The sequence below is a fragment of the Carex rostrata genome, chromosome 4 (genome assembly GCF_964058835.1).
Source record: "Carex rostrata chromosome 4, lpCarRost1.2, whole genome shotgun sequence".
Classification (NCBI taxonomy): domain Eukaryota; kingdom Viridiplantae; phylum Streptophyta; class Magnoliopsida; order Poales; family Cyperaceae; genus Carex; species Carex rostrata.
The window spans coordinates 11,720,925-11,739,071 of NC_135921.1; the positions used below are offsets into that span (position 1 = coordinate 11,720,925).

At 36.2% G+C, this 18,147-nt stretch overlaps 1 protein-coding gene across 4 annotated transcripts; it reads right to left on the reverse strand.

Moving 5' to 3' along the window:
* Positions 1–13,407: 13,407 nt before the first annotated feature.
* Positions 13,408–17,004, reverse strand: FAP2 (Chalcone-flavanone isomerase family protein). Of its 4 annotated transcripts, none has more exons than XM_078301513.1 (11): positions 16,799–17,004; positions 15,903–16,406; positions 15,604–15,775; positions 15,444–15,519; positions 15,254–15,356; positions 15,021–15,089; positions 14,821–14,857; positions 14,668–14,742; positions 14,529–14,580; positions 14,312–14,356; positions 13,408–13,840 (listed from the first exon to the last, which is right to left on the reverse strand). In XM_078301513.1, the coding sequence occupies exons 2-11, from the start codon at positions 16,358–16,360 to the stop codon at positions 13,743–13,745; spliced, it is 1,185 nt and encodes a 394-aa protein (XP_078157639.1). In that variant the 5' UTR covers positions 16,361–16,406; positions 16,799–17,004; the 3' UTR covers positions 13,408–13,742. The 4 variants fall into 4 exon arrangements, with proteins under 4 accessions (XP_078157639.1, XP_078157640.1, XP_078157637.1 ...); XM_078301514.1 differs by having other exon boundaries at positions 16,805–17,001; XM_078301511.1 differs by having other exon boundaries at positions 15,601–15,775; positions 16,799–16,999.
* Between the last annotated feature and the right edge of the window lie 1,143 nt (positions 17,005–18,147).

Here is an 18,147-nt window from a genome sequence, read left to right on the forward strand (position 1 = left end):
TTGGATAAGTATTTGTGCAAAATTCTTTGGACAAAAACCTCACCTTAATTTTTCATTTTATAATTACCTATTACAAGAAAAATTAAAGAGGAGACTTAAAAAACTCTTTATTTTTTGTGCCTTCATTTTTAAAAACCTTAATAACTAAAAATTTGTAACTTAAAAGTCAAAATAAAACTATTAGATATAATTTACATCATTTTATTTATGCATGTGTAAAAAATTATGACATTTCAATTTTATCTTGAACTCTTGGTTGTTATCAAGAACTTGTAAAAAATGTAATAATCTGGATAATTTTTAGACGTTGATTTCAACTTATTAATTCACATAAAAATAAAATTGAAATATGATAGCTTTTTATGAGCATATAGAGAAAGTAATATAGATCACATCTAATATTTTTATTTTGAAGTTTATGATTTAAATTTTGAGTTATTAAAGTTTTTAAATACGAAGACATTATGGAGACAAAAAATAAATAAAGACATTTGAACAAATTTCATATGTAAAATAACATTTTTTTATTTACTAACTAAAATAACCTTTCCTCAATAAAAGAATCCAACTAGAACAAATTCCATACACACACACACACACACACTAGTATCGTGCCCGTGCGTTGCAACAGAGACATTATGAGATTAAATAAAATATAAAAAAACTTTTTTTTATTGACATTTCATCCATAATTAAGAAAAAAAATATAAATAAAAATAAAAAAGCACAAATAAAAAACGAAGAGATTAATAATAAATAACACTAAAAGAAACAGCAACAAATGAAAAAAGAAAAAAAGAATAATAGATTAGCATATTCACATACAAATGTAAAACACATTCTTTAATTACATTCATATTGACTTTTCTTTTAACTGATACATAACAATTTTTTCTTTTGAAGTTTCCTTCAACTGGCACATAACAATTTTTCTTTGTCCTTCAAAAGAGACGAATCCAAATTATAAATTTCTCTCACATGAAATGCATGTGATCCAAAAACAAAAAAAAATAAGAAGCTAACCTAGGATATCAACAGCAGATAAATCGATTGCCAATAATCGTTGATGGGTACGATATCAAGAACAGATCGGAGAGATCAAACTCATTGCCTGGCACAAAACAAATACACAAGTATAGAAAAATAAAATAAAAATATTATGCAAAATATAGCTTTGAAATGGAGAATTTTGAGAAATGAGAAGGGTTTTGTACCAGATTGAATGCATTCTATAACATAATCAGGACTAACGCTATCTAAATCGACCCTAGATAAATTGATTGATGGTCCAGAGAAGGACAGTCAGTGATTCCGGATGAACTATCGAGAGAAGGACAGTCAAAGATTTTGAAAATCGTAAGAAAAGAAGAAAATAAAAGTAAAAGAGAATTCAAAATGAAGAAGCTAATCTAGGGTCGGGCGAAAGTTCATTCGATTGGGATATTGTTTCGAATGAATGACTGGAGTAGAATTCAACAATATTGATGTCAAAAAAAGAAATCTTTTCTGCAAACAAGTATTATGGTTAAATAAAAGAAATAAACATCAATGTCAAAGAAATAAAACATAAATTGTCTGCAAAAAAAGTTATTATGCTTAAATAAAAAAAATGTCAAAAAAATAAACAATATTTTTTTTACAAATGAAGTACAACGTTGACCGGAAAAGCTTTTCACTTGAAGTGAAATGCATTTTCACCTCAAGCATTGATGTCAACAGGCTAAAACATTGTATCTGAGATTAAATCTAAACCGTACTAAGAAAGTAAGATTTTTTTTAATGCTAAAAATGAAAAAGAAAATCGGTCAATACCTAGATCTGTATAGATATTGTACTCGACATGACCTTTCTAATTTTATTTTCTCTGTCCTCTTTATGTCGCATTGTTTTGTGCTTCTAAGATTTTCAATTGATTTTCATCATAATATGTATAGAGCACTATAGAATTTTTTTTTAATAATATTTCCAAATTTCTCATGACAATAACTATGAAAACATAGAAGAGAAATAAGGAAACATAATTATATTGCTAAATTGAAGAGGGAGAAATAAAGAATGAAGGAAATAAGGAAACATATTATATCGCTAAATTTCAGAGTTCATTTAACTTTAATTGTAATGCATCGTGTGACGGTACGTGTGGCAAGTATGTTTTTAGTTAAATTTAGACTTCTACACATTATTCAGATGTATTTAATCAAAAGAAGACAATTATGTAATTGGAGGGTTGAGATTAAATCCGAAATTTCATCTTTCAATCGTAGTCGTTGGCGGATCGGACACCCAACGTGCTTAATAATAAAATGGAGATATATATTTATAAGTTGATAACGCCTATTTTAAAAAGAAAAAAAATATTTGTCGCTAGGATCCTGACCTTAATTGGAAGTTACGAATGGATCTTTCAAGACAAATAATGAAAGATATTAGATTTTGTTTGCCTTGTTTGTTACGTTACTAGAATTTTTTAAAACAACACCCAATTCCTACATTTAGTATATCGGGTCGATATCTTCTGTTTGTATCCTATGAGATGTCTCCTATTTTGCGTGACCGACGTAGGGGTGCAAACGGATTGGATATTATCTGACCGTATCTGATTCTGTATCCGACTATGTATTCGAAAATTTAATACGGATATCCGAATATCTGTGCGAATACGGATACGGATATAGTTTTGAATTTTAATTATTTGTATCGGAATAGTAGATATATATTATATAATTTAATATGTATTATAAAAAAAATTATATTATTTACTATTATAAAAAACAGATATCCGTATCCGTATATATATTCGGAAAATAAAAAGGATATGATTTTAGCACTATCCGATCCATTTGCACCCCTAGACCGATGTGTCCGGTACCTATTCGGAGATAGTGCAGCTGTGCAGGGCAGTATTAATTTGAGCTTTGCGATTGGTCTAGAACGTATTTGAACGATTGAGAAAATTTACAAAAGCTCACACAAAAAATGAGATATTCTATCTGTTGGGTTGATTTCGGCCCATAGCCCCCCTATACTCAGGAGTCGGGTCGAACAAAGTTTTTTTTTTTTTTTTTGAAACTCTGATAGTGGCTATCAGATGAGGTCGAACAAAGTTGCAGTGTGCAAAATCCACAGAAAATGATGCTGGCAGACACGCCTAAAAAGACGCTCAAGTCACATGGGCGTCCCAGGTCAGCTACGCAGGAGTGCGTATCCTCTGAGATATCTCAATTTTTGCGTGACCGACGTGTCCGGTGCCTATTCGGGGTGATGTAGGGGTCAAGTATTATGTGTGCTTTGAGATTCGTGCATAACGTATTTAAACGGTTGGGATTTTCCATAAAGTCACTCAAAGTTTGAGATATCTCAGACGATACGAATTCAGCTACGCAGAGGGGACCATGAATCTTATGTGGCGGGATTATCTAAGACAAAGCATAGAAGTGCTTATTTAGTGTGATGTCCATCCGCAGCACAAGATTTATGAAGAATGAGATGTAGCTGATAGTGCAGCTGTCGGATGATTTTTTCTGTACAGAATTCTGTGCGGCTAGAATATCGGTGACCTGTATATGTTCATGGAAACCCGCAACACTGGATCGAACCTAGACAGCGCATATGAAGAAAATTCCGGTTTGGTGTATTTGATAGTTAGTTAGGAGTGCATTTCCTCTGAGATATCTCAACTTTTGCGTGATCGACGTGTCCGGTGCCTATTCGGGGGTGATGTAGGGGTCAGTATTATGTGTGTTTTGGGATTCGTGCAGAACGTATGTAAACGGTTGGGATTTTCCATAAAGTCACGCAAAGTTTAGGATATCTCAGAGGATACGAATTCGTTAGTTAGCCGACTCGCTATTTTTTTTTTTTTTTTTTGTGAAATTGCAAATATTTCTGTACAGATTAGAAATCAATCCTTTTCTGTTGCAAATGTCAGGTATCGGTAATATATGACACCACAAAAAATGGTGAGTTCAGCTCCTTTAGATTGATGGGCTGATAAAACATAATGAATCTTTACATGGCTTCTTGATTTTTAGATGCGCATCTAAATTGTGTGTTCAGTATAGGAAAACCTAAGAAATAAAATATTTCTAACTTTTTTTTATTAATTTTCCTTCGGCAGATTTTTTAAAATCAAAATAAATTATTTCTTAATGTTGAGTTTTGGCCGTGTGAAAAATAAATAATAAAAAACAGATTAATTGAAGTTTTTAACTAATTGGTACGTAAAACTTAAAAAGTGGTAGAGACCAAGGGGTGCAAATACTCACTATAAATTGAAATTTTTCATTTTATCCTTCAAAATTTCTAATTTCTATAAAAAATAATAATATTAATATTATGGTTACGCCCTGATGATGGAGCTATAATGTAAAATCTATAGACTATAAATAAATAAGTTATATGAGTTTCGAACAATGTAAAATCTGCAGATTTGCATGGTGTAAAATGAAGAAACATACATTTTGTTAATTCATATTGATTGTATAAAGGGATGGCAAAAGAAATGCGCGGCTCGCGATTCACTCGAGTTTGATTCAGTCATTGTTCGCAATTAGCTCGTTCGAATCAAAATCAAGCCATTAACAGGCTCAAATTCAAATTTAAATTGAACCCACCTTACTGGAAAGCAGTTCGCGGACTGAGCCGGCTCAATACATTTGTATTTTCTGAATTTTAAGATACAATATGAACTTAATCAATATAATATAGATCTTTTTTTTTTAATAAAAAATAAAAGCATATATTCAGTTTGTGATTTTTTTTTTTACTTCAATATCATCCATGGTAAACTCAAGTACTCAGCTACTACAGCAATTTTGAATTATGTATCTGTGTAGGGAGTGATTAGTCGCTTTTATAATTTTAAAAGTTTTAATTATATATATTAAAATTTAATTTTTTTTTTAAAGTTTTTATATTGGTCAACTCTCCTCATAAATTATCTGTTCTTGAAGTTAGAATTTCAATCTGTTATTGTGGAGATTTAAGTTTAAGTCCTGACTATCCATTATGCATTTTAAATATTAAGTCCTCTATTTAAATTTTTTAGTTTGGCCCTGAATGCTTGTTCTTTATTTAAATTCAAGCTAGCTCGATTTGAACGAGCAAGTTCAAATCCTTAACCGATCAAACTCAATCCAACTTATAAGTTTGAATTACAGTTCACTCTAGCTGCTACCAATTTTATCAAAAAGAAAGAACTACAGTTCACTCAAGATAGCTTAATTCGATAAAATTATATTTCGAAACTGAATTTTTTTTTTTTAATTCTAGAGCCCAAATATAAATCGTTTCAATTAAGACAAAATTAATATTATGCTTGAGAGCCTAGACAGATGTTTGTGAAAAAAATGACAAGTATTTTTGCACAAATTATAAAATACCTGTGTTAATTGCCTAATATTAATTTGACTAGTAGTTTGCACATTCATCTACTCATCTTAGTTCAAATACTGCAGCACTATATTTAAAAAAAAAAATACCGCAGCAGGAAATGCTATCAAATTTCTTATCTAACTCAAAGAAAAAAGAGGAAATTTTGGTGGCATCTGATTTTTTTTCTCCACGTACTCTTTCCACGATGGAATATTTTTTTTCTTTGCTAGATCTTGGCATTCCACCGTTTGTTCCACAGCAATTATCTATACCGCACAACACCCATGCTGCGAGGCTCCAAACCATCTGATTGCTTCAAAATTCGTGTCGCATCAATTAGTAAAGCGCCCTCCACCGAAAATGCGCCCGTTTGTACGCCAGGCATCACACATTTTGACAATGTTACCTTTGATAAATAAAAAGATTGAAACAATACAATGTATAAGAGAATGAGCTCGTGTTTCAATTTAATTCTGCGGTTTTTGGACCACGGTGTATAAGAGAATCAGCTTGTGTTTCAATTCAATTATGCGGTTTTTGTACCACGATGTATAATTTTTATTTTTTTGGTTTGAAACCGTTAGGCATATATTCATTGCAAGATCATGTGTACAACATTCAAAACAGAGGGAAAATTACATATGTAATACAAAGTATGAAAGAACCCCTATTTCTAAGCTGTAGCTATGATTCATCACTGCACCAAATTTCGGAAGAGAGGGAAGGTAAAACCAACATAATTGGACTACTCTTTTCGTGCCAAGTAAGCTATCAGGTGGGCTTTTTCATTCTCCTCTCTTGAAATGTATTCACAGCAGTAGAGTGGATTGGCTCTGAAAATGGTAGCAATTTGTGAGAGCTCAGCATATGACCTCTAGTCAGATGCCAGTAACGGCTGAAACCTCCTTATCGGATCCAAGCTATCCACCAGCAGCTTGCAATCAGTTAGGAAACGACACCTGTCTATGTGCATGCTTGCAGCCTGTTTCACTGCCATCAAGAGTGCTGTAACCTCCATATGGAATGGTGACACTGCCTTTTGGCTTGTCCTTGCCTCGTATCTGATCAATTGATTATTGAAAAACAAAATGTAGGCTGCCACTCCCATATCTGTTGAATCAAAAGAACCATCTGTCCAGACTAAGTATCCCTTTTTTGAATCTCCACTTTGTTCTTCTGAATGTATGCTTGTGCTTTTGGCACATTGACATAGAGGGGGCCTCCCTACGCTTCCTATGAGTGTGAGTTTTACTGTGTCTTCTAGTAAGCATCTCTTGTCCTCAAAAACTGCTTTGCATCTTGCCTTCCACACTTGCCATGTCAGCATCATAAAAAACAGTAGCTGCTCTTTATCAAGGTCCTGCCAAATGTGTAATGAGAATAAATCGGGTTGTATGTGAGCTATTTTGCCAGTCTTGAGTCCAAGTTTCGAAATGAACCATGTTGATCGTGCATGAGGGCAATGAAAAATCGCATGCGCTGCGTCCTTAGTTGGTGCTAGGCAGAGTTTGCAATGTGGTGAAATGGCAGAGATCCTTTTATTTAGCGTCGCTGCAGTTGGCAGCACGCATCTAAGAAGCTTCCAGAAGAATATCCTGACACGTGGAAGGACTCCCGGTGTTTTCCAAACGGCACGCCATAACTTTTTTTTTTGTGATTGTCTGTCATCAATCTTTCAGTTGCCACCAAAGAGTCCAGCATGCGGTAAGCACTCTTAATTGAAAATTCCCCACTCGAAGCCCAAGTGAACATCAATTTATCCGGGATACTCAGGTATAAAATATGCCCTTGGAGCTCTGCTATTATCTTTTTTACCAAGTCATTGCCTACCAGGGTTGTCAGTTTTTGTAGATCCCATGTTAACCTATTGTTATAAAAAAAAGATGCCACTTTGATTGAAAGCTGCCGCCTTGTTGGACATGACAGTTGTGCCCAATCTTGACACCAGGGTTGTGCAAAGGCCGAACATGTCTGGCCATCTCCGAGTGACCATCTAACAAGATGGGCAATGATTGCCCGATTCTGCATCATTGCATCCAAATTCTTGTACATGCCGTTTTCCTTTTTGTGTGCCAGAATGACGAATTAGGAAAATACTTTGCTCTCATGACATCAACCCAAATTGCCCCATCTCCAGAAACCATTCTCCAAACATTCTTCAGTATCATTGCATTGTTAATAGTGCTAATCTCCCTTAAGTCGAGCCCCCCTTCTTCTTTTGGCAGTGTAAGCTTGTCCCATCTGAGCAAGCACATTGCCATTTTGCCATTTTTTCCCCAGAAAAATTGAGTACATTTGGATTGAATTTTATCCATTATTGACTTGTGAAATAAGGTGCTGCCCATTAGATATATAGGTAGAGATTCTAAAATTGCTTTGAGGAGCATTCACTTGTTATCCATTTTTTGGAGAAGAGGTTGAAAAGCAGCAGGTTGAGAGTCATGAACTAGACTTCCCAAATACGTCTCTTTTTCATCAGCAAACTTTGCTTCAAAGATACGCATCGTGCCTTTTACTTATGCCAGAGTTGTGTTTTTGGAGAACCATAATTTGGATTTTTCGGGTGAAATTCGCTGACTCGACAAATTACAGAAAGTTTGCAGGATGTTTTTTATGCATCGTGCTTCCCTTCTGTCAGCCGACCCCAGTAGGAGCAGGTCGTCAGCGTACATGAGATTTGTCATGACAAGAGCTGTCCTAGCCAAACGGAGGCCTTTCAACCTGCCTTGCTGTAGCTCATTTTGCAACATGGACGTGAGGATGTTCATGCATAAGATAAAGAGATAAGGTGATAAAGCACAACCTTGATGCAGGCCTTTAACTGGTGTTATGAAACCGTCTCCTGACCCTTAAAACAGAATAGTGAAACAAGCTGATTTAACACAAGCCATGATCCAAGTGATAAAACTTGGAGGAAGTGAGTGCAAAGTCAGAGTTTTTTTGACAAATCCGTCAAAGGCCTTTGAAAGATCAGATTTTAAACAAAAAACAGGTTGTTGATAGCTGCTCTGCGAGAAGGAGTGCAATATCCCCCTCATAAGTATGACTTGATCAACAATTTTCCTGCCCGGTGTGAAAGCAACCTGATTCTGGTGAACCAGGAGGTGAATAATAGGTTTTAGTCAATTTGCAAGTATTTTAGAGATGATATTGTAAGTAGCATTGCAAACACTAATCGGTCTGTAGTCACTTTCTCGAGTCATGCTATTTGTTTTGGGGATGAGAACCATATTTGATTTTGCCATCTCAGCCGGCATATGAGTTGTAGAAAAGAATTGTTGTACTTCATGCTCAACGGTCGGCTTGAATGAGTTCCAGAAAGTCTGAACAAACCTGGCGTTAACACCATTAGGGTCTACCGCACGATCCGGGCCTAAGCTGAAAATGGTCGTGGCTATTTCTTGTTGACTCAGAAATTCGTCCATACTTGACAAGAGTTCTTGTTGTAGGGCTGGAATGTTGTTTTGCACGCCTTGTAAGGTCTCAGTTGTCTAGTCCTAAGGGAAGTAGTCGGGCTTGCAATAAATACTCTTGAAATGTTGGATGAGAGCTGTCTTAATTCTTTTCTGGTCAATAGTCCAAGAGTGATCTTGAAGCTGTAGCATATGTATCGTGTTGCGTCTCCTTCGCGAGCTTACTGTTGCATGAAAAAATGTGGTGTTGAGGTCACCGTCACTCTCCCATTTCAATCTTGATCTCTGTTGCCAATATTCATCAATTCTGTGTAAACAATTGTTATACTCCGCTTGTAGCTCGTGTTCTTTCAGAACTTGATTATCAGTTGGTTGCATTGATTGCTTTGCTAGCATTTTTTCTTCAAGAGACTAAAAGTTTGTCAGGCTGCGGTTGTTTCTTGACCCACGTCTGAATTGACGAGCGAATTTTTGTGATTGCTCTCTTCCAACTTTGAGAAGGCTAGTTGAGTGCCTATTTACAAACCCCCTCGAATTTCGGATGAGAGAACCACCAGTTCTCAACTCAAAATTGTCTCTTGCCTCGCAGCGGTGGTGGGGAAGTGCGAAGTAAAATCGGATGGTGGTCATTGTTAAATCGTGGTAGATGGTATACGGCGGCCGACGGGTAAAGAGTTGTCCAAGATGTGGAAGCTAAGACCTGATCTAGTCGTTGTCTGATTAAAGTGCCCTTCTGCTGATTGTTAGACCAAGTGAATGTCGGGCCTCTGTACCCGAGGTCTAACAAAGCAGCTCTCTGTACTATATTTTGAAGATTTTGCATATGTGTTTTTTGCTTTTTGCTGCCACCCATTTTTTCATTAGACATTAAGATTGAATTAAAATCACCAAGAAAGCACAGTGGTAAAGAAGACAAAGAAGAATAGCACAAAACACGATCCCATATATAATCGGATACAGTATGGTGAGGGTCACCGTAAATAAAACCCAAAATGCATGACCCAAATATATTTTCAATTTTAGCAAACATAGAATAAAAAGAAGATTCTAATATAGATAGCTTAACATCATCCTACCACAGAAGCCAAAGTCCACCGCTTTTGCCAAAAGATGAGATGGTTTCGAAGTGCGGAAGGGGAAGTTGCGGAATGCGTCGTGAGGCTTGAGTGACATTACACTTGGTGTCAGATATGAAAGCTATGTGGGCTTTAGTAGCTTGGAGGTACCGTTGCATGGTAAGTAATGTCACAGGTCCTCCACTTTTGCGGTAATTCCAACTAAAGACATTCATTGCTGACCCGACGGTGATTCAGGGCTCGCCGCCCTAAGCCGCTTGTGGTATCCCGGTGGTGGTGAGTCACTGCTGCGATGACCTTTATACTCATGGATAGTCAGTTGACGAGTTTGGTTGGAGAGATTGGTGGTTTCGGTATGCACTGTTGCAGGACAGGAAATGGGAGAAGCTTGGTCAGAGAGGGATGTGCGGCGGTCAGAGGTGAAGTGGTGGTGTCTCTACCCTAGCATAGTCGGCCCAACAGTGGGGGCGGGATGGTAGGCATCATCATGGTTAACCCCCTGTTGGGACAGATTGGCTTGGGTTAGGTATGGGGAGGGGCAGGTTCTAGTTTTGGTAAGTTGCCACCAGTGGGGAGGCAGGTGGAGATGCCCATTCTGGCTCGGGTTCAGCAGGTATTTCTTTTGGCACTAGTGCAATGCAATTTATCCATGCACCCTTCCGGTGCTTGTGAAGAAGAGGGAGTTTGGGTTTGTTAGCGTAAGCCGGATTTGCAGATAACTGCAACACCCTGTTGTGTTTAGCACATCCTGAAATGACATGTCCCATGAATGCACAGAAAGAGCGAAGGCGCGCAACTCGCTCATAGACAAGATGGATTGTGATGGGGCCGAGTGTGGGGTGGTTAAGTGGCAAAGTGTCCTCCAGCCCTTTCAAAGTAGAGAAAGCAATATGTACTCTCATAAATAAACGACCTCCATGATAAGCTTGCCTTACCTCAGAGATTGGAGTACCTATCATCTTAGCAAGGTACACAATTCCTTCTGCCGATAACATCTCCAGCGGGACGTTATGAAATTGGGTCCATAATGATAAGTGATCAACAAAATCAGGCCTCAGCTAAGTGGGTTTCATACACTTTCCTCATAGAAACGACACCCGTATAGTAAAACCAAGGCTCCTTCTCCAAAACCTCATACATTTCTTTCATGGTTGCAAAATCAACAAGATAGGTATTTTTAGCAATTGGGGATATACAAGTTCTCGGATCAGCTTGCCAGTCTCGCATCATCATTCGTGTGAAATTATCATCAAAAACCGTTCGATCGGTAATTACTCGCGCGAGACAAGATAAAGACCAATCTCAGGCAGCTGTAATATGTTGAGGCAGAGGAAAACGACGACTTGAGAAAGCAGAGGTTGGGGCAATTGAGGAGAACAAGGCCGCAATTTCATCACAGTTATCCATTTTGGAAGATAACTCTCCTCTGTTTTGGAATTGGGGGTAAGGTCCAAGAATTGAAGATGAAGTTGTGAGTAGAGAGGTGTCTGCGAGGGTTTTATGGATAAGAGGGTGGGTTGAAAAGAAACCTTGCTTTTTAATTAAAATTTTTGTCTCCTCAGATATGTTGTGACTCCAAGCTATGGCACTGCGTGTAGCAGTCGGAAGCTGTGAGTATTCATGATCCGCACCATTTATATGTTAAAGGTTAGAAAGGCTTTGGTGGATCCAAGTCACAATTTAGCTTTTCATTGAAAGGTGCTTTGCTGGGGACAAAAATGATATGTGCAGGTATATGTGTTTTTTCGGATAGCTAGGTGCTTGGTTTCTGACATTTGTATATATGGATTGAGGTTGGTACACATCCGTTACAGGAGTCTCCTTCTGAGTTGGAATTTGGGAAATAATGTTTTTTGTTTTGGATATAAAGAGATATTGGAGTCCTTTTGACAAAAAAAAGGTTAAGACAAAAAGAGAGAATTTTTGCATTAGACAGGTCCAATTCGGATTCTTTCAATCTTATTCCAAGATTTGTAGATCTTTGAGAGCTTGCATGCTTGCAATATTCATCCACGTGTGCAACATGCAAGGCTTCAGTAGAGCAATTGGGAAGAGAGAAAGAGGAAGCAATTTACACTTGGAGAGTTTAGAGTTAAGAGTAACAGGTGGACTTACTGATGAGACGACACGTGTTGCTTGAGACCGGTAAATCGGTTTGGCCGTGGAGGGTTGGTTTTTAGCCTGTTTCTCCTGTTTTTGACCTTGCCAGCAGTAGGCAGCTGAGAGCATTGCAGCTACGCATAACAACATGGCCACTGACATGTATTTTAGAAATAGATAGAACTGATCAACTTTGAGACTTGCCTTAAGAAATATGAGTGAGTGAGCTTCATGGGTTGTTCTTACTAGTTGTTGAATCGGCTCGTTTGTCGGTGCCTCGTCTGGAATGAACAAGGCTCGCATGCTATCATGACAGCTCACTAGATGGGCTCTTATCGGAGATTGAATATCTGCCTCAGTCGGGTCATCGCCATATGGATTGTTGGGGTCAGTAAAGTCGAGGTAGGGCCTAAGTCGTAATGGTATATGAGGGTAATCATCCCATTCTCGCACGTGAACTCGGTAGTTAGCCCAATACCTTAGAAAATGCACAAGCACATATCTCGGCACTTCTTGGGGGTCTGGGCTTTGGATGACAGCTGATATACAGGACTTATCTCTGCCAAACAGATTGTCTCCATTAACATAGACCAGCTCACCTAAAGCAGATAAAAGCGTATTATATTATTCGGATCTTTTGATCTTATTGGCACGACACGGGGTGATTTACTAAATCCGTATTAGTATTATTATTATTATTATTATTATTATTATTATTATTATTATTATTATTATATTTGTTCACACAGTGCTTTAGTACTGGACTCCGAATTGATTACTATCCGATATTGTATTTTGACATTGGGTTTATTTCGCATGTTGTCATATTAGAATAATCGCATCATGGCATTAATTAAAAGTATTTTGACCGTAGAGGATCCCTGAGGGGATAATTCTGGGTCACATACTGGACGATTAGTCGTTCACCCACAAGTTGTTTCATGGGTTTTTAGGTACAGAGTTTGGCGATCCACAGCAGGAGTTGTCAGGAGCTGTCCCTGATGACCACATCGCTTGAGTAGCTAGGGTTAGGCTTTTGATTAGGTTTACAAGTCCCGTATTTCCTGTGTTATATATACGGGCTCGATAGATCATATATCCCCTTATGTAGTTGATATTATTTTGGATCCGAGATGGATCAAACTTTATGATGTGTAGATGTATGTTTATTTATTTGTTATGTGACTAATGCTTGATACTTATATTATTATGCTTCCGCTGTTTTTGTTTATTATGTTTATAATTAGCCTTGTATGCTTAATGATTAATTAAGCACGAGGCAAGATTGATCACGATCTATAATTATCATCAAGTGTATTATTGATTTTACGAGCAGGAAAACGGCTTCCGATAAAATTGCAACTGATAAACCAATAGTATACGTACATAATAAAATAAGCAACATAAAGAGTACTCTTAAGCAAAATTAAAGTACTCACATGCTACAGAAACATAATAACTTGTTTAAACAGAGATATTTAATTACCTATTAAGAATATATATATACACACGTTAACAATAGCTTAAACCTGTTAAGGTTTAAGACATGAAAACAAAAGCTTTTATGCAAAAGCCTAACCACAAAAAAATATCGTATAGGCTATTTGCATGTACAATTCAAAATGCTCAATTTCTCTTCTCAATTGTTTCCTTTTAGATATGTCATTACACCTCTCGCTATACATGATTTCATCCCTTGCAAACTTCTAGTCATGATTTACTATTACTATAGAAGAATGAAATAATTTTGACCATCAATCAAATGCACAACTTCAATTTCTCAGCATCTCTTAATTAAACCGCCCACATTACTTGCTATCTCTTGCTTGGCTTGAACTGACACAGGCAAGTCACCAACATACATGTCGAAAAAGGCCTCTATAATAACAATAATCAGTAAGAAAAAAATATGATTAAAAGGAGCACATAAGAAGTTTTGAGGGAACATATTAAAAACTGAAGGTTCAAATGCATCCATCATGCCTCCATTTTTTAAATTTTAGAACTCAATATTTAAAACTTAAATGTCGAAGTATAACCGTTAGATGTGATCTACATCATTTTCTCTATGCAAACGTAGAAGATTATGATTTTTAACTTTGTTTTGATTGTTATCAAGAACTTGCAAAAATACATGATGTGGATAATTTCTGAACGTCAATTTTCAACTTATTGATTCACATAAAAACAAAACTGAAAAGTGATAATTTTTTAAGTGCATATGGAGAAAATAACACAGATCACACCATATAAAATTTATAATTATTGCTATTAGAAAATAAAATAAAATGGAGGCACAAAAAATTGAGACATTTGGTCCCTCTTAAGAATTTAGTTAAATAAACTTACTGCAGAGATCTTTGCTATGCACAGCACCAATATGTTTGCCATTGACTGCACAAAAGAAACAATATTGATAATCAGGTCAATATATAGAATTATAGTCATTTCCATTTCCAGTTAGCAAACTGCTGTTATGCAAACTTGAAAAACGTTGGATCCACTATTATTTCTTTGCAAAGAAAACAATAGCAATATGGCCGTAGAAGGGAGTAAAAAAGCTTACTTTCAGTTATCAATTGACCCTCTGCTGTTCGTCTGAAATCAATTGTAGTGCCCTGCACAGATTAAAACCATTATATACTAACATTTTGTTGAACAGAGTAGCATTGAAGTATTAACTGACAACATTTCATGGTTCATACCACAGGTATTCTGATGTCTTGGCTGAAATAAGAACCAAACTTTTGGAGGCAATGATAATCTGTCCCTGGATTCATCTGTTATAAAAATGAAATTTGAGAAAAGATTGTATTAAGTACATCAAATAGAAGGAAAGTTCTAAATCTTCAAATTACCTTTTCTAGTCGAGAACGAAGGCACTTCTCAAATGTTCTGAAAAAAAGACGAGAGAAAAGTAATTGTAAGAAATAATGTCGCACTTTTATTTGAGATATTAATGATTGAAAACAAAATAAAAAGTTAAGCAAGTAGTTAAAAAACCAGAATTCCAAAGTTATATTTGAAAACAATCTGCAGAGTAAAAATAATCACTTACTTCCTCACATTATTAATACTGAGTCCATTGCAATTAACTACCAGTCGAACTGTCATATGTATATCCTCCCTGTGACATTAACACACATTTCAATTACTTTAAAACTGAAGTACATTATCAATAAAGAATATAAACACTAAAAAATAGTAAACATTAAAAAAACAATATATGGTTATCACCCAAATTTTTTGCTAAATTTAGTTTGGTCAAGTGAAACATATACAGCAAGCTACCTCAGCAGATCTCTAAAGAAACCGGGATTATTCTTCAGCTCAGCAGTTGGCACAGAGGCATATTTCCAACCTAGCTTCTCACACAGAGAATCAGGATGTATATCTATAAAAAAAAAAAAAAACAGGCATCAATCCTGTTGCACACGGTAATATATACACAGAAAGAAATGAGAGGAAATAATGCACTCACATAGGCCAAATGCATAGACTGAGAGAGTCTTGAACCTCATAATTGTCATGGTCTTAGAACCAGTTCCGACAAGCAACTGCACATTATATAAAAATCACTTATAAACATACTATACAAAAATTAGCCAGGAGAGAAGCAGGAAAAAAGGAATTTGCACTACCTCAGTGGTATAATTGAAATTATCTTCTATAAAAGTGGGGAATTTGATTCCAGTTAGCTTCTCAGTCGTATCTCTAATCCATGCTACATCTGAAATGGGAATGTTTGCACATGCTTTGCAATTCTTCCCGTACGAAGCAAAAGGAAGTGACTCAGCAAGCACCTTAGATGACCTATTATGCCATGCAAAAATTACACAAAGAAAATTACTAACAGGACAGTGTTTTGCAAATTGTTCACACGCAAACAAACACACACACACACACACACACACCAGAAAGAGAGAGATAGAGAGATTACATATTGTCAAAAGGAGGTACGCCGGAACCAGCAAGAGAGAGAACCCCGTAAGCGGGATTTAGCTGAACATCTCTCAAAACTTTTCCAATTGTCATATTCAAAAACCTACCCAGCACAACTTGCATTGACCTTCCGTCCCATTTCAATTTCTCTATACAATGCTTGATTTGTGATGGGTGAACCCTTGATTTAGCATGAGAAAGATTTGAACTTGTTTCTCTTGAAAGCCAAAAGAAAAGTGCTCCTGTGACTTTATTCAGCCGGTTGAATGATTCATGCAAAGCAAGGGTTCCTGATGCATAGAGGTTTTTTGGCCGTTTGATCGAAGAATCTACCAGAGAACTGAATTGGGAAATTAGATTCTGGCTTAAACCATAAATTGACTGCGAATCCGACAATATCACAATTGGTGCATTGATTTGGTCTAAATTTGGCAGCAACAGCCAATCTCGTCTCATGGTGAGCTTTCCTGCTAGATTCGATATAACACGAATATAAATTTGCCTGTTGAGTTAGAAATGGGGACAAATTATTAATGTACTTCTCAATGTAATTATAAAAACACAAAGTATTTGCTTTAATAAACAAAGCAAGCAAGAATCAAAGAGGTTCTCTGGAATGGGGAATTCCAATGATACAATGCATTGGACCAGGCAGGTCCCTACTTAAAATGCAACAATTCAGATTTACCAAAGAAAGATTAACGAAAGAAAACCAAAGCGCTTCTTCAATTTTTGATCTCCCCACAAATCAATCGTCAATTTAAGCATACAAACCGACACCATCAAATTGTATAAAGAAAAACAACAATTTTGTCAGGACCAATGAGAATTATTTAATTCAATCATTCATCCAAAACGACAAAAATAACACGAAATCTGAAAAATAGCACCAACCCGTACAGTTTTCGTAGATTTCAGGAAAACCAAGCCGTATAATTCGCCCAGTATATGGGATCAACAGAGAAAAAAGCTGGCGGGAAAGTCGGAAGGGAAAAGCTAGGGTTTCTTCCTTCCTCCCTTCTTTTCTTTCCTTCCTTTTTCTCGAGATTTAGAAAGATAATCGCGCAAGAGCAAATAACCGACCAAACTTAAAAAGGCACGAATATTATAGAGGAAGAATATTCGCGCTTGAGCAGCCCGAAGAATTCATATCACCTACGGTAACGGAATATTTATGTTTATATCCTGACCATTCGATCAGAATCCACGCGAATATTAAAGGTACCCGGAATTACCCGGATTCTGATCGGACGATTTATATCTAAACAGTAATATTTTGTTACCTCAGAGAAAATGGTATAGCCACTTGTCAAAGAAACCCCTCTATTTTGTCATTTACATCAAAACAACAATTATTTTCTTACGTAAAAACTAACACAACTACACAAGCTGTTCTGTATGATTATGACATCTGCCTTTGATTCTTATTTGGGCATAAAAGAATTTGTTGGGGAGCTTTGAAAAGATACCGCGTATCATGACAGATTGACAGGTAGAGGTCATTAATTGCGACAAATCAACTCGGTGAGAAATCGGCAGGACACCTCGGTGAGAATTAATCAAGGCTGGTGGCTAGCCCGCCCCCTCTTTGAAGAAAAAAAAAACGTGTAGTCACAGGTGACAGGTGGCGTCTGGGGTTGTATTAATTTGGAGGCAGGCTCTAATTTCATTCTAATTTTAAATCTCATGTTATAATTCAGTTTGCAATTTTAGGTATGATATTATTAAATAGAAAATTTTCTTTTAAATAAAAGTGCTTTCGAAATTTCATGTTGACAAAAATATTAATTTATATTTAATCATTCATTTTAGAAATTAATATTTAGAATGCATGAAAAAAAAATCGATTTCTGAACGCTGAAAGAATCAAAATTGAAATTAACTTCAAATTAAATTTAGTTATTTTTTTTATTCTAATTTCAGTCTAATCTTATGAATAGAGATTTTTTAAATTGCACATAATATTGGAACTATGGTGACATATGACTTTTCTTGCACGTAATTCAGATACTATACTAATTAGGTTGTTACATGTAATTGTTAGTAACAAATTAGTAGAATTATTATTTTTATTTTTATAGTGAAGCGTTTCTCTTCTATCTCCATCTTATCCGTCCATGATAATTCAAAGTTGCTCTCTTTTGCTCTTTTCATTTCTCTACTCTTCTCTGCCCATGAGCACGGGTAGCAGGTAGGCGAGAGGTGAAGGAAGGTGTAAAAGGATCGAATATTATTCAATTTTG

Coding starts and splice junctions, on each gene's coding strand:
- FAP2 (XM_078301511.1), bottom strand. CDS start 16,360: ATGAGACGAGATTGGCTGTTGCTGCCAAATTTAGACCAAATCAATGCA. Junction 15,776..15,902: donor GTACCTCCTTTTGACAATAT/GTAATCTCTCTA, acceptor ATGGCATAATAG/GTCATCTAAGGTGCTTGCTG. Junction 14,858..15,020: donor AGTATTAATAATGTGAGGAA/GTAAGTGATTAT, acceptor TCTTTTTTTCAG/AACATTTGAGAAGTGCCTTC.